The sequence below is a fragment of the Canis lupus genome, chromosome 9, assembly GCF_048164855.1.
Source record: "Canis lupus baileyi chromosome 9, mCanLup2.hap1, whole genome shotgun sequence".
Taxonomy (NCBI): Eukaryota; Metazoa; Chordata; class Mammalia; order Carnivora; family Canidae; genus Canis; species Canis lupus.
Genome location: NC_132846.1, coordinates 54,357,513 through 54,372,539, shown reverse-complemented (window position 1 = coordinate 54,372,539; position 15,027 = coordinate 54,357,513). Strand labels below are relative to the sequence as shown.

At 35.3% G+C, this 15,027-nt stretch overlaps 1 protein-coding gene and 1 long non-coding RNA gene across 20 annotated transcripts in view; one reads left to right on the top strand and one right to left on the bottom strand.

The window, feature by feature from the left end:
- Window positions 1–12,097, bottom strand: part of LOC140640326 (uncharacterized) — a 59,233-nt gene extending 47,136 nt beyond the window's left edge. For 3 of the 6 annotated variants that reach the window (XR_012036999.1, XR_012036997.1, XR_012036998.1), the window contains exon 1: window positions 11,954–12,096. This is a non-coding gene — a long non-coding RNA (uncharacterized lncRNA). Of the gene's footprint in view, window positions 1–11,953 lie in introns of all 6 variants that reach the window. The other 3 variants (XR_012037001.1, XR_012036996.1, XR_012037000.1) reach the window with 3 other exon arrangements.
- Window positions 1–13,098, top strand: part of CEP128 (centrosomal protein 128) — a 394,114-nt gene extending 381,016 nt beyond the window's left edge. For all 14 annotated transcript variants that reach the window (XM_072839553.1, XM_072839549.1, XM_072839548.1 and 11 more), the window contains 2 exons: window positions 5,013–5,118; window positions 11,962–13,098. In XM_072839553.1, coding sequence (XP_072695654.1) covers window positions 5,013–5,118; window positions 11,962–12,089 — 234 coding nt within the window. In that variant the 3' untranslated portion in view covers window positions 12,090–13,098. The remainder of the gene's footprint in view (window positions 1–5,012; window positions 5,119–11,961) is intronic.
- The last annotated feature ends 1,929 nt before the right edge of the window (window positions 13,099–15,027 follow it).

Sequence of the window (15,027 nt, the reverse complement as noted above, 5' to 3'; positions counted from 1 at the left end):
GATGGAGGTACAGTACGTTGTTAGGCAAGAGACAAATTCAGGAAAACATTGCTGCCACAGATCCAGAAACACTATAAGTGTTTTTTTCCTTCTCTCCAGGGGAAGGGTTGGATAAATTAAAATTAAAAAGAAAAATCACATGTATCATCTGTCTTCTAAACTTTGAACTTACAATATTCCTGAGAGAAAAATACTTGGTGGGCGTCATTAAATATTAATCATTAGAGATCAGTTTAGCAAAGAGATTTAGTCAGGTTGGAACAGCTTTTAAGAAACCAATTACAATGTGGGTTATGAAAGAGAAGTGGAAGAAACCCAGGGAAAATATTAGAAAATGCAAGTCCCTTCACCCAGTGGAATTTTTGCAGGGAATTCTGGCTAACTAGCTTGTTGAGACTTAAGACAGCAATAAAAATAGGTCCTTGTGCTAAGGATATAAGAATTGGTAAAAAGCAAAAGCTAGGATTCCTAAAATTGCAAAGAATCTTCCTTTTTAACCAGTATTTCCATTTAAATATTTAAGTATTTGATTGAAAGATGGGTAAGAATTAGAAATACTCATCTAAAGGTTACCTTGTAAAACTTAACTTAGTTGTTATAGAAATTCCACAAATTAAATATCAATATAAAATTGGAGAAAATGGAGGGTGGGTTGGTTGGTTGGTTGGTTGGTTGGTTGGTTGGTTGGTTGGTTTTTCCACATTCTGGTATGTTGATTGTTCAAAGGGACTGTGAGATATTTTTCTTTGGGGGTATTCTTTTAGGATTCATTTCATTAGTTATATTTCAAGGTAATATGAGGGAATCTAACAGTCTTTTGAAGACCTATAAATTGTTGCAACTTTAAGATGTATTACAGGTAAGCTTCCTCACTTGTATACATGAAAACAAGGAGTGTGAGTGGTTTGAAAACAAGTCAACATTTTTAAAGGGGAAGACTAACAGTCCTAAATGGTATGTACCTGTTAACAGAGTATCAAAATATATGAAGCAAAACTTGATAGAATCATAAGGAAAAAATAGACAAATCTGTAACTATAGTTGAAGATTTCAATATCCCTCTCTCAGTAATTGATAAAACAGTAGGCAGAAAGTCAGTAAAGATATGGAAACTTGAGCAACACTATCAGCCAACTAGACCTAATCGACATTTGTAGGATACTCCACCTAACAACAGCTGATTATATATAATTTTCAAGTGCACATTTAACATTCTCCAAAATAGATTATATTCTGGGAAATAAAACAAATCTCAATAAATTTAAGATGATTGAAATTATGTGAAGTATGTCGTCTAACCACAATGGAATGAAGCTTAGAAATCAATAACAGATATCTGGAAGATTCCTAGATGGAAAATAGACAACATATTTCTAAATAACCCATTGGGGGTTCAAAAGGAAAATTAGAAAATATTTTTAAGTGTATAAAAATAAAAGTACAATTTATCAGAATTTGTAGGACTCAGTTAAGATAGTGCTTGGAGAGAAAATTATTAAATGTGTGCATTATAAAAGAAGAAAAGTTGATAATCAATAATCCAAGTTTGAAACTAAAAAAATAACAAACCTAAAGTAAAAGGAAAAGAATAATAAAGATAACAAAAATCAATGAAATAAAAAGCAGGAAAATGGGGAAGGGGATAAAAGCAAAACCAAGTTTTCTGAAAACATCAGTAAAATTTTAAAAACTCTGCCCAAATTGACTAGGAAAAAGGAGAGAACGTACAAATTGCTTACTTTAAGAACAAAAGAGGGGTATTACTAAAACTCTCATAGACAATAAAAGGATATTTAGGAAATGTTATGAGTATCAGCATACTGACAATAAATTTGACAATTTAGATGAATTGTATATTAAAAAGCACCGTTAAAATGTGTTACCTCATATTTCTACTTCTAGAAATCTATATTGACAAATTTAAAGTGTGGGTCAAGCTTTGCACACCAAGATGTTTATCAAATTATAATAGGAAAAAAAAAAACTGAGAATAGCCTTAACATTTCCAACAATGGGAGATTAGTCAAATAAACTGTGGAATAACCATAATGATGATGATAGTAGTAGAAAAAACTCCCAAATATAATACTACATGAAAAAGTAGAAAATAAAATTGTCAATAAATAGTAATCTCTGTTCACAGATATTTATAAAGAAGAATCAGAAAACATGTCCTTAAATTAGGCTAATCAACTATTTTAAAATTTATTGCATTATTCTTAGTTTCTTCTGTATTTTCCAAATTTGCTAAGAGTGAAATATGTCAGTGCCATATTTTAATTATCATATGCCAATAAACTGACTTTGTCATTGAAAATATAAATTACTCTTTTTCTGTAACAGAAAACATGCAACAGATGCCAGTTGATTTGTTTTAGAAATTTAAAACCATGTCTTTTGGGAAGGATGATTGGGATCTGAATGTTTTTGGGTGCTTTATCTTTCCTCTGGGAGGCCCATTTTGAGGCCATCTTTGCCTTGTGTTTCATTGAGCAAGACACCCAGTCCTACAGCTCCACTCTCACCGTCTTTTTCAGTCCAGGTGTCGGTGGGCAAAAAATGTGTGTTTGCTTCCCTTATTTTTTCTTTTTCTTATTGACCCACAATGATCAAAGCATCTGTTAGTGGGAAGCCATTTATTACGCTTTTCTCTTTCATGCTTTATATAGAAACCGTGCTTAAATGGAGATTTCTAGCACTGGTGAGAACATAAATCTTTTCATTTGTGTATCTTCCACCTCCACCCAGGCCTAAAGTATGTCATGTGTGAACTGTGATAAGCTAGCTTTATTGTCCCTGTCTTTCGTTGCTCCTAGTCAGCTTGTTTAAAGTAGTTATTGAAATGCACTGGGGATACAAAGTATATCATTTTCTTTCCAGAGATCCTACAGTGAATGACTTCTAATTTCTTATGAAATCCCCATAATTAGTAAAAACCATAAATTGCTTGGTTAAAAACCTCAGGGCCTTCATATTAAATAGACCTAAACTCCCTTTTGGTACATGAAGGTTAATGATCTTGAACAATCTGAGGATTATGTTCATGCTTTTACCTCAGAATAAATGGGCCTTTTATCATTATACATAAACTTGTTCTCTTTGGCCTTTCTTTTATACTTGCATGCATATATATGTGACCAAAAAATAAAATATAAACTTGGTACTTGATACAGAGAATGACAGCTGATTCATCCAATGGTCCTGTGGCATGAGGCCCTATACTGTGGAGCCATGTTTGGAGGAATCCATGGGGGCCACCTGACCTACAGATATCTTATCTGGACTCTGATAGCATTCTCAAGCTCCTCCTCTCGCTTGACTCCTTAGTCATCCTCAATTACAGTTCTTTTTTTTTTTTTAAAGATTTTACTTATTTATTCATGAGAGACACAGAGAGAGAGGCAGAGACACAGGCAGAGGGAGAAGCAAGCTCCCTATGAGGAGCCTGATGCAAGACTCGACCTAGGACCCAGGATCACGACCTGAGCCAAATTTGGGCAGTCAAGCACTGAGCCACCCAAGTGCCCTCAATTACAGTTTTTAAACTGGTTCCCCCCCTCCTTCAACACTTGAGCCACTTCAGTCTCTTTTCCACATAGTGACCCAAAGTATCTTTGAGAAATTTAAATCTACTTAAAATTTAAATAGAAATCTCCATAAAACCTTTGATTGCCTTCTGATTGTAACTTAAAAAAAAATCCAAATCCAAATCTCACTTCTGGATCTCACTGTAACCACTTTCCCCCCAGTATAGCGGCCAAAGCCAAGGGGCCTTCCTTCAGTTCTTCAGACACCAAATCCTCACCTCAGCACGTTCACACAAATCCACCGACCACCATCTCCTACTCCGCCTTGGCTCCCTCTTTCTCATCCTCCACCCGGTAAACTTTTGCCAGCCTATTCACACTCAGCATTCAAATTTCACTTTAAATATCACATCCCAGAGGGGACTTCTCTTGACATTGAATCTAAATTTAATTATTTCCTGTTCTTCTTATAGCACTCATCATAATTTTTCACTTTATTATATTTTGCAGAGTTAGTTATTTGGTGCCTTTCTCTTCTGCAAACCTGAAAGTTTCATAACTGTATACCTCAATGTTTTGTTTGCTCTTTGACCAGCACACACTAAGTGCCCAATAAATTATTGTTGCATGAATAAATAACTAGGGGAAAAAAAGAAAAAATAAAGGGTACTGTAAGTAATTAGGACATGTCCAAGAGAAAAAAAAAAAGCAATTTCACTGTTTATTACAGAAAAATATATTAAAGCATTTGTTTTAATCTAATTAATAAATTATTTGTAGTTAAAATGAATTCCCCGTTTTCAACTGAGATTTGGGTATAAGAACACATTCATTCATACAGTCCATGAGGAGAGGGCCTTTTTCTGTATTCATTTTTGTTTATGTATTAAATATTTGTTGAATGAGTAAGAGGTTTGGTATAATCGTTATGGAATGCAGTGTAGCTAAGTGTATTTAAAAACATCAAATTGGTTTTTTTTTTTTTGACCCAGTATTTCCACCTGAGAATTTGTCATAAGGAATAGTCCTAAATATAGAAAAGGGTATGTATTTAGAGATATTTTCACAGTGTTATTTATAGGAGTAAAACATTGGAAACCACCTAAATGCCCAATAAAGTAATAGTTTATCCACTAGATAGTATATGAGTAACACATAAGCTAAAGGTTAAGATAATATAGTGACTTCAAAAGTGTTCAGAGTATTAGTGTAAATAAGTGAAGAACACAGTTTTATAACAAAATTTGTAAAACCTATCCATAAGAAAAAAAGACTAGAAAGAAATATGTCATACTGCCATGACCACGGGTGATTTCCTTCTCTCTCTCCCCTTTTTTAAAAAATATTTTTCTTTAGCATGTACATTTTTTTTTTACAATTAAATTGCTATATAACATAGCTTATTTCATTTTCAGCACATTTAAATGAATCCTGATCCTTATGTTTTGTAATCAGTGAACTAAAGTGCTGTGTTCTTTGTTTTAGGATGGACTCTTTGCTGAAAGTTCCCATACTCATGGTTTCGAGCACTCATCCTCTTGGCATGATCACAGTCACTTCCTGTCTAGTCCACGATTTTCACACTTGAATTGTAAGTAATGAAGTCCTATACCAGTCTTTAAATTGGATTTAAGGAAATACAACTCATGGAAAGATTAAAATGTAAGGCAAGTACATAATAGTAATACTCATGTTAGGAATTTGAAGAAATTGTTATTATGAATCGTAATTATAGCACCCCCCAGATACATTTATATTACCCGATTTACTAAAAAGTGTATGGAATCCCTTTTTAGACCTTACACTTCTCAGAAAAACTTAAAATGAATCACCCAAGGTAATCATCTTAATTAAGCAAATTTTTTGTACAGAAGTTCCTGGTAACTGTGGATGAGTGGGTAAAGTCAGTTAGATGATGATATGATAAAATTTAAATCATCAAAAAGTAGAAAATATTTTCATAGAACTGTTTGGCAGTATAGATCATCTTATGCAAAGAATAAGGATACTAATACTGTTATTAGCTAGATTTCATTCTGTGAATATACTTTAAATGTTGATAAAATGTTATCAGTGTGAACAAGGTATGAATTTTTTGACCAAGTGATACACCATCCCCCACCATTTACCTCTCTTCTTTCCTGCAATGCTTATTCTTCAAGTCTCAACTTGTATGTAGTATCCTTAAAGAAGCCTTTGGAACCTACAGTTTTAAATTTGGTTTAAATTTAAGTTTGGTGTCCGTTATGAATGCCCATCATGCATTTTTCCTTTAAATATCTTCTTAGAATAACGATGGAGTTATTTTTTATTTGAGTGACTTTTTGTTTAATGATTATTCTCTTCACCAAAGAGTGAATTCCATGATGAAAGCAGTGTCTGTTTTGTTCACTAGTGTTTCCTCAATGTCCTACTTAGAACATATAGTAAATTCTCAATTAATAGAATGAGTATATGAATTTTTTAAGTCCACTTTTATCCAAACCATTGGATCTCAAATGTTGTTTAATAATTTCTTATTTAAATAATCATTTAGATGCTCAATTTACCATGGGCATAGAGTTTGTATATTAAATCTGACAATTCTGTCATTTAAAAAATGTAGGTTGCTATAAAATAAAATACCAAAATAAGCCACAAAGAAATAGGTCAGATCCAAAAGTGATAACTCTCATTTTTGCTGATTTATATTCATGGATTCATTGAATAAATATTTATCAGTTTCTGATAAATGGTTTGGTTTTCATTATATCATGATTATTTTATTCCAAAGGCTGAGCATTTTCTCTTTCCTGTCCTAACCATTTTGCCAAGTGATTTTATATTTCTGCATAAAACCCTTGCTATTCTAATCTGGCAGCTGCCCTTCAATGTAGATTGTATCTCAAGCTGATTATGGTACCTCAAAATCTGATACATGCATACACAAAAGTTTTGTGTTTCATATGAAGAAATGGAAAATCTTCCTCAGGTCTGTTGGTCATATGTAAACATGTAGGTGGGGAGTAGGGACAAAACACCATCAGACCTCATAGTATCCCACCCATTAAGACATTCAGGGACCTCGAGGTAAACAGTCCCATGATATGAGCACAGAGGCCATGGTTCTACTGCTATTTCATTCTCCCATTATGACTTTCATAAGGCTCCCAAAAAAGGCACCTAGGAAATAGTGGTTAGGAGACATTAGAGGGAAAACATCAAGATTTTTAGAATTTTTATTATTATTATGACAGGCAGTGAAAGAAACTATATCCAGCTTTCCACTCAGTAGCATTTCATGACCAGCTGTGGTCATTTCTCTAAGATCTATTCCTCATAGTTTCTTTATAAATACTTGCTCAAAAGGAAACAAAGGTAAATAAGAATAGGAAAAAATATCATTGAGAACATAACTTGGATATGAAAATACTTAGTATAGTCTATATTGTAAGATCTAACTGAAAGATTCAGCTTAAAAATGAAACCTCTTCATTAACTTATTGTTAAATTATTTAATTTATTAATCCATAGCTTATTTTTTACTATTCCTCTTTTTGACAAGTCTGCCTTATGATTTTCCTCCATATCTAACCCCATGCTTTCAAGGCTACTTTTAAAAATGTAATCATAGGTACCTTATTATTAATCATTTTAAGTGATTGAATTAAAACTTATTTCTAGAGATCATAGCTATTTTTATTTACTCGTCTGATGAACCTTGAACTTTCTATATGTTTTTTCATAATTTGGTATTTTAAAAGTGGATCAGGATCACCCTGAATATGTCTCCATTTTTGTAGCACAAACAATTCCAGCTTAGTTACAGAAATTATCCTATCATGTTTCTTTAACCTTCTTTTAAACCTCCAAAATTAAGAAGGAGAAATGTCAAAACCAACAGAGAAAAATGAACCTACAGTACATTGATTATATGGGGAATAGAATATGTCTTTTTAAAATATCATTAATGTCCTCAGAAATTGAAGAGAAAATATTACATCCATTAAAAATAAGAGCAAGATGCTATGAGAAAGGAACATAATATAAAAGGTCTCAGAAATTTAAAATATGAAAAACTAGAAAGGTGGGAGACAAAGTTGAGAAAACCACAAAGAAAATAGAAGAAAAAGAATGGAGCAATAGGAGAGAAAAGATACTTAGGAAATCCATTCAAGAGAAACAGTATCTGATTAGTGAAAGAAGAAAACAAAGGCCAGGAGTCGGCAGGTCAGAAAGGCTAACCCAGCCCATACCTGTTGCATGGCTGTCATCCTTAGATTTTTCTTCACCCCCCCCCCGCCCCATGTTGATGCCCAAGTTTCTCAGAACACATGCCTTCCTTTGTTTGTCTTAGTTCTTTCTTCTGTGTAAGCACACCAAAGAAAGAGAGGTAAATGCTTCCAGTCTTTGCATTTCTGCAAATAGATTTCTTCCACTACTCACACTGGATGAGACTTCAGCTGACTATAAAAATCTAGATTGAAAGTAACTGTCCTTCTGAAGTCATTGCACTATTCTCTTCCAAAATCTAATATTGAAAAAGTTTATGTCTTTTTGTTTTGACCTCCACTCCCTTGAAGTAATCTTCTCCACCACCGCTACTACCCCTACCCCTAGCCCTGGGACCTTTGAGGATCTTCTCTTTAGCCCCAGTGGGTTTTGTGATGATTTGCCTCCTTGTGGATCTTACTTTATTTGCTTTTCAAACAGCTATTTGATGAGTAAACACTTTAATCTGGACACTCATATTTAGTTCTCTCAAATTGATAGAAGAAAGGAAAGATTTCATCAGGAAAATCTTTAGAAAATAAAGATGTTAGGTTATTTGACTCAGTTGAGCACTTAGAATATGGCAGATCTCACTGAGTCATTAAAAATCATTAAGGATAGTCACAGAGAAAGAGCAAACAAAAAAACAAAAATAAAAACACCAGTCAGTTAATAACTCTAGGGGAAAAATGGGCAAGAAAAGAAGCGTTGTCATAGTATGCTTCTTAGGTTTGTGTGAGTCATATTTACATAATATTATAAATACTCACTATTGACACAACTAGAAGTTGAAATGTAACTATATAAGGAGGATGAAGTGCGGGGAAGTGGATGGGTGTGAATACGTCTAAAAATGATAAGTCAGAAAATAGCAATATCAGCTTCTTTTTCTTACAAAAATTGAAATAAATACAGAAAAGAAGGCTAAAAGGGTTAATTGTAATTAACTCTGGGGTGCAGAATTGGGGTACTGGGAGGGATAGGGTAGAAGCTGCTACCTTTCTGTATATCTCCTTGGTACTATTTGATAGGTGTATGTACACTTTGGCTGAAAAGGCATCTTATAAAAATAAAATGCTGCTAAGAACACCCCAGCTTTTATGTCTGACTAGCAAGTGTTCGATTTTCTTGTTGCCTTCTCAATGGAACATGAAAGCTGGGAGTTGGAGTTTAGGGCAGTTTAGACCTGTACAGAGACATGAAGAGTACATAACTATAGGTGCTGAGGCAGACATGAGTTTATGAGCCCACAGAACAGGCTTCTTCTCACTCTAGTTGGGATTTGTACTGGCCCTTTTGTCTGTGCTGTAGATGCTAAGGCATTCATTCTGCTGACTTAGGTGCCCTGTCAAACTGTGACCAAACTAAAGCGTAGAATCACTGACCATGGAAAAAACAAAGGAAATGGGAAAATACTGCATAATTTGTGGTCTCTGAAATGATCCAGCATTAATGAAAGTTTGTTTTAAGTAGTAATTTATGTCAGCTTTGTGTAGTTCAGGTCAATTCAAGAAAAGGTAGATTCCTTCTGCCAGGAAGAAGGGAAGAAATGTATAAATTGTAAGTTTATATTACCATTGGAAATAGGAACACAGAAATCCATTATTTAGAGCCATGATTACTACCAAATTTATCCTGGCTGGCTAGAAGTGATGGCCGTGATTCAGGACACTCTTTTAGAAGGCTTGGATTCCATTACCTTCAGCCTCTAGACAGTGGGGGCTTAGAAAGAGAGACTTATAATGCCAGCTTTTGAAACTGTCATTTTTACTTTTTATAAGTAGTGACTGACCACTAGTCTCCATGTATAGCTCCTTTTAGGCCAAAGGAACACAACCCCCAAGACAGGGCCCTCACCCTTGGGGCCAGAAACAGACTGGATTTGAGGGAGGGCTGTAGTAATCTCATGACTTCTTGAAATCTCAAATCCTTTGAGATTAAAATCCCTAATGTTTATGGAGTTGATATCTCTAAACTGAATTTTAGAAATGAATGCAGATTTCAAATTTTCTGTAATTCTAAAACTGTTGTCAATAATGTTTATTAAAATAAACCCAAAAAGAAAGGACTGTGATTTTTCAAGGGGTAGGGGGAAATGTTCTCTTCAGATTATTGTAGGATTGGAATGTGAAGCATACATATTCATTTAACTTGATATTATTAAAAAAGTAAATTGAGCAGCCCCCTGGTAGCTTAGCAGTTTAGGGCCGCCTTCAGCCCAGGGCCTGATCCTGGAGACCCGGGATCGAGTCCCATGTTGGGCTCCCTGAGAAGAGCCTGCTTCTCCTTCTGCCTGTGTCTCTGCCTCTCTTTCTCTCTCTCTCATGAATAAATAAATAAAATCTTTAAAAAAAAAAAAAGTAAATCAATGAAAGTTACTAAAAGGAACTTTCTTTTGCTTTCTGACATCAGTTTACATTGCTATGAAAAGAAAAGTTACTATTCTGTTTGTGTTTTGAGGTGCCTTTTGTGAAGGTTTAAGTCCCTCCTGTGAAAAATAATTTATCCACAGCAAGAACAACACACTTTTTTCTATGTTGTATGTCAGGATCCACTGACTCACTGAACTGCCTCATATGTAGTCTGCTCAGACTCACAGAATAAAATGCCAAAGATTTGTGGCAGTCAAAATGTAGGGATACTGATAAAGGTAAAAAAAAATTGTTTCTCATCCCTTAGGGATATATTTATTTCGTAGAAGCACAACATTTTATAGGCTCATTTCATGTGATAGTGATTTTTGTGTGCACAATAGTCTTTTCACTGACCAATTACATGTCAGAAATTTTTAAATAACTGAGTTCTGATTATTTCGATTTGCAAGGTATGCTGTAGATACTTTCGAGAAGGCAGGTAGAAAGTCCCCAGTTGACTATCTCTTAAGAATCCCATAAGTATATTCACTTCTTCAAACAATATTTACTAAGAGGTTATACAGGAGGCTCTCTGTTAGACCCAGGTGGGGGAGAGGGGCATAGCAAGTGAACCAGATGGAAGACGTCACCTTATCCCAGAGAAGAAACAGGCAGTAAGCAAGTAAACAGATGATTTTAAATGATGATTGGTGCTATGAAGGTAAAATGACAAAATACCTGGAACAGACTGCTTTAGATTAGTGATCAGGAGATTCCTTTCTGAGGAGGTTACAACTGAGCCGAAGCCTGGATGGCAAGAATCAGCAGAGTTAAAACTGGTTGGGAATAGTTTCCTTGATAGAGGGAGCAGGAAGTACAAAGGTTGCAGAGAAGAACGGGTATGGCCTTCTAGAAAGATGGAGCTCTGAGGGAGGGGGGAGGCGAGGATAAAAGGAGAGAGAGAGGAGGAGAGAAAGGGAGAGAGGTGAAGTTCCAAGGGAGCCTTTTCAGCCAGTCAGATGTTTGAATTTTATTCTGGGTTTCCTAGGGGGGGGCCCACTGGGGCATGGGGGGAGGGTTTGTGTAGGAGAGTGAGTGACATAATTGGATCTACCTCTTAGAAAGATAATTCTGGTTGTGGTGTGGAGAAGGCGACACAGTGAAAATAGGAAGAGAGAACATGATGGCTTAGGCTGAGTTGATAGAATGGAGATGGTGTGGAGCCAGAGGCCTGGGGTGAGTAAAGTCTTCAGAATTGACTCTTAAGAGGGATGGGTGGAGCAGATAGGACAAAGGAAGGAGGAAACCAAAGTTTGAGAAACCCGGGCTGAAGGAGATAAGTGTGTCACTTTCTAAGATGGAAAAAGTAAGGAATGGGCAAGCATCAGAGATTAGAAATCAGGCAGGCGGATTTCATGGAAGTAGTTGGACGTGCCCATCTGGAGCACAGTTGAGAGGTAGGCGGTTGTAGAAAAACAGTAAACCTAGATTCCAGATCTAGTCTGTTTGTGTAATGAAGAAGATTCTGTAAAAAGAAGGCCCTGAAGATTTCTCCCTCCAGAATTGTCCATGTGCTTTGTATCATTGTGTATTGACCAAACACGCATCTTCCACTCTCATATACTCTTCAGATCCCTCCCAAATTAGATCCTGTAAATAGATGTTTTCCAAAAAATAGTAAACTTAGTATGTTTATTCCTATACTGAAGGTCTGTCATTTCATATAAAGTTTATAGAAAACTGGATCAGACACTGTGATTACTTACAATTTTGAGTCCAAGGATTCTATTCATCTAGGTTTATTTTTGTCTTTTCTCTCACCTTGCCAGCATTTGCCAAAAGAACAGTTGCTCCAGATTCACCTTCAATCAAGGAAGATGCCACAGGTTTACCAATGGATGGAACGAGTCCACAGTCTAAAAAGGAGGAATATGAAAATGAAAAAAGCAAAATGTAATCCATTGTTTCACATGAGTGTTTTACAAGTAACAGAGTTTCTGTCCTTGTTGCAGTTTGGCCCAGATTATTTAGCAGACGGATCTGCAACTTCTGCTCTTTAGCATTGCCAAACACTGACTGACATAACAATATATTGGTCTTTGGGAATGATAGAAGTTAAATCAATCCAAGTAAGATCAACTCATGAATGACATACAGCTAACTTATTGACAATTTATACCAGCAGAGAAAGAGAGATACTTTTCACTTTGCATTTTCCTTTTTCAGGCGTGATCAGTAACATTTTTCCAACCATAATTTGTATTTATAATTGGGATCTTTTACAAATGACTGGCTAAGAAGGAGAGAAATGAGTTCTCCTTGAGGCCGAAGTTGCCAGCACTTTAGTTTCAGAGAGTGTTTATATACAACTGATTTTTTAAAAATGCTTTCTCCCTAATTTTCACATGTTATAACATGTCATGGAGTTATGCATATATAATATTAGGCCGTCCACTCTATAAATGCTCAGGATTGTTACATCCATCATCTCAGCAGTCTGTTACTACATGCAGTATCTTAAAATTTTATTTCCAATCATCCATTTTTAATAGCAATAAAGAATTTACAAGTGATACCTGAATTGTAGAACACTGTAAAGAATTCATAGCACAATTTATTTATTTATCTTTCTGTGGCCAAGTATCTCACTGCAATCACTTCAGTCATATTCTGGACTGTCTTTGGGTTTACTCTGACCAAATGCACAGTTACCAAACTCATGTGTTATAAGATCTGCTCTGCAAGAGTTCTCATATAATCTGGCACTACATACTTTCAGCATCTCAGCCTTTCTCAATATCAAAGTGTTTTTAAGAACTTCTGCTCTTTACATTGCTAATCTCTACCAATGGAGAAAGATTTCTATTAAATGCTAATAGTAAAACATCCAGGAACTGAATCCCACTGGGCCATGTTGGAATATTCTTCAGAGGGACAAGAACAATAAAGCAATACCTTCCTAACTACATGTTGTGTTTGTTAAAGTATACTTGCTTGTTAGATTTCTCATATTTTGTAAAGATGCTTCTCTTTCCACTACCATATGTTTTGGTAATTTACTTTTTATTTGAATATCCAGAAGAAATGGCACTCTTTGTCTATGAACTTGATTGGGATTGTTACTACAGAACACAGAGATCTTTTATCTCAAAAAATTACATAATCTACATAACCTCTGAGAGTACAACCATGCATTTTATCATTTATCCATTACAGAAATATTTTACTGAGTTCCTACTATGGGCCAGTCATTGTGCTAAGGAGGACAAAGGAGACACATTACCAGCTGTGCGTGACCCAGTTTTTTTGATATTAGGAATTCCATGAAAAAAGGAGTGATGTGTTCAGGCTAGCTGGAGAAATTCTGCATTAGACGACATTAAACAGGTTTGGGTTGGTTTTGTCTAACCTCAGGACTTGAAGCCGTTAATGTGCTAATGAGCACTAGGAGGTTCAGTGGGGTAGCCCTTTCTGAAGGAATGGCTCACAGTCCTGATGCTTCTCAGAACCTATAGCATGCTATAGTAATATTGAGGTTATTGCAAAATTATGTCAGTATTTTCATTGATGTTTTGACCAACACTATAATATTTTATCTCCTTGGATCTAAATGACTAACTGAGGAGAAAATAAGGGAGGATATTTACATGTTTCATTTAAGTCCTACGGATAAAAGTTAAACAGCTTTTCCCTTAATGCGTCAGTAGGAACTCCATGCTGTCCATTCTTTTTAGTAGGAACTGATTTAAACCACTATTCACACATCTGTGGCCATTAAAAAAAAAAAAAAATTACATCAGGCCAGTTAGACCTGAAAGTTGAAGGTAACACAGATTATTTACCTGGCAAATCCTTGAAAACATATTAGCTGATGATTTTATAACAGAATGGAGAAGGATCTTATGAAAGACCTTTTTTAATCCGAAAAAAATAAAGCCATTATATCATATTATTGAAGGCCCTGTGCTACTGTTGGATGAATGAAGGTGTCTGACTTTAAATATGGAACACACAAGAACTTCAAAGGCAAAGTCAACTTTTTGTGAGCAACGATTTTGTAAAATTCCTTGGCCCTCTGTTTATATGGAATTAAATCCAAGGACCTGTCTTCTCCGAGGATTTTTCCTATCTCTTGCAGTCACCGTAAGCTCAAGCTGGAAATCAAAAGGAATGCTAAGGAAACACTAATAGCTTGATTTGTAGATTTCAAAGCCAGCAACTGTTTTTCCTTCACTCACCCCTTTGGCAGGATAACTCGTGATATCAGCCCCATTTGAGTTGTGGCTGAGCAGCCATATTGCTTATCGTGCTGGGACACTGGAAAGGATTAACCTTATTCTTGCAGTGAGCCTGGTCCAAGACTTAATTTGAAGATTGACCTTTTTGGTTTAATAATTTTGATTCTTCTGGCCATCTTTCTCCCTAAACACACTAAACTTCCACTGAAGTTACTGAAGGCCACAGAGGAGAGAAACACAGCTGGGAGAAATCTGGCTGGATGTTTTTCCCATTGGCGAAGCTTATTATTATTTCCTTGACTAGTGTCTGATTTAAAGGTTGGAAACCAGTTGGTTATATAACATCTTATGCATCCAGTTTCCCAGAATCACCAGCTTTTCTTATTGTTATAGTTTACATATTTTTACTCATAAAAGATAAAATCTACAGCTTACCAAAACTGTACAAAAAAGCATTTAGTTTTAAAGGTTACATGGGTTAAAAGTGCCTACCCCCTTAGCTAAAAGAGAAGTCCTTTTTTTTTTTTTTCTATCCCTTCAACTAAGGTAAAGGCATTTTCCTTTTGAGGCTCTGATCAATGGTATGTAAAGTGTACTTAGAGTCACAGTAATTGTATTTTCTTTAATCTCGATTGAATCTTACAGTTAAATAGCAAA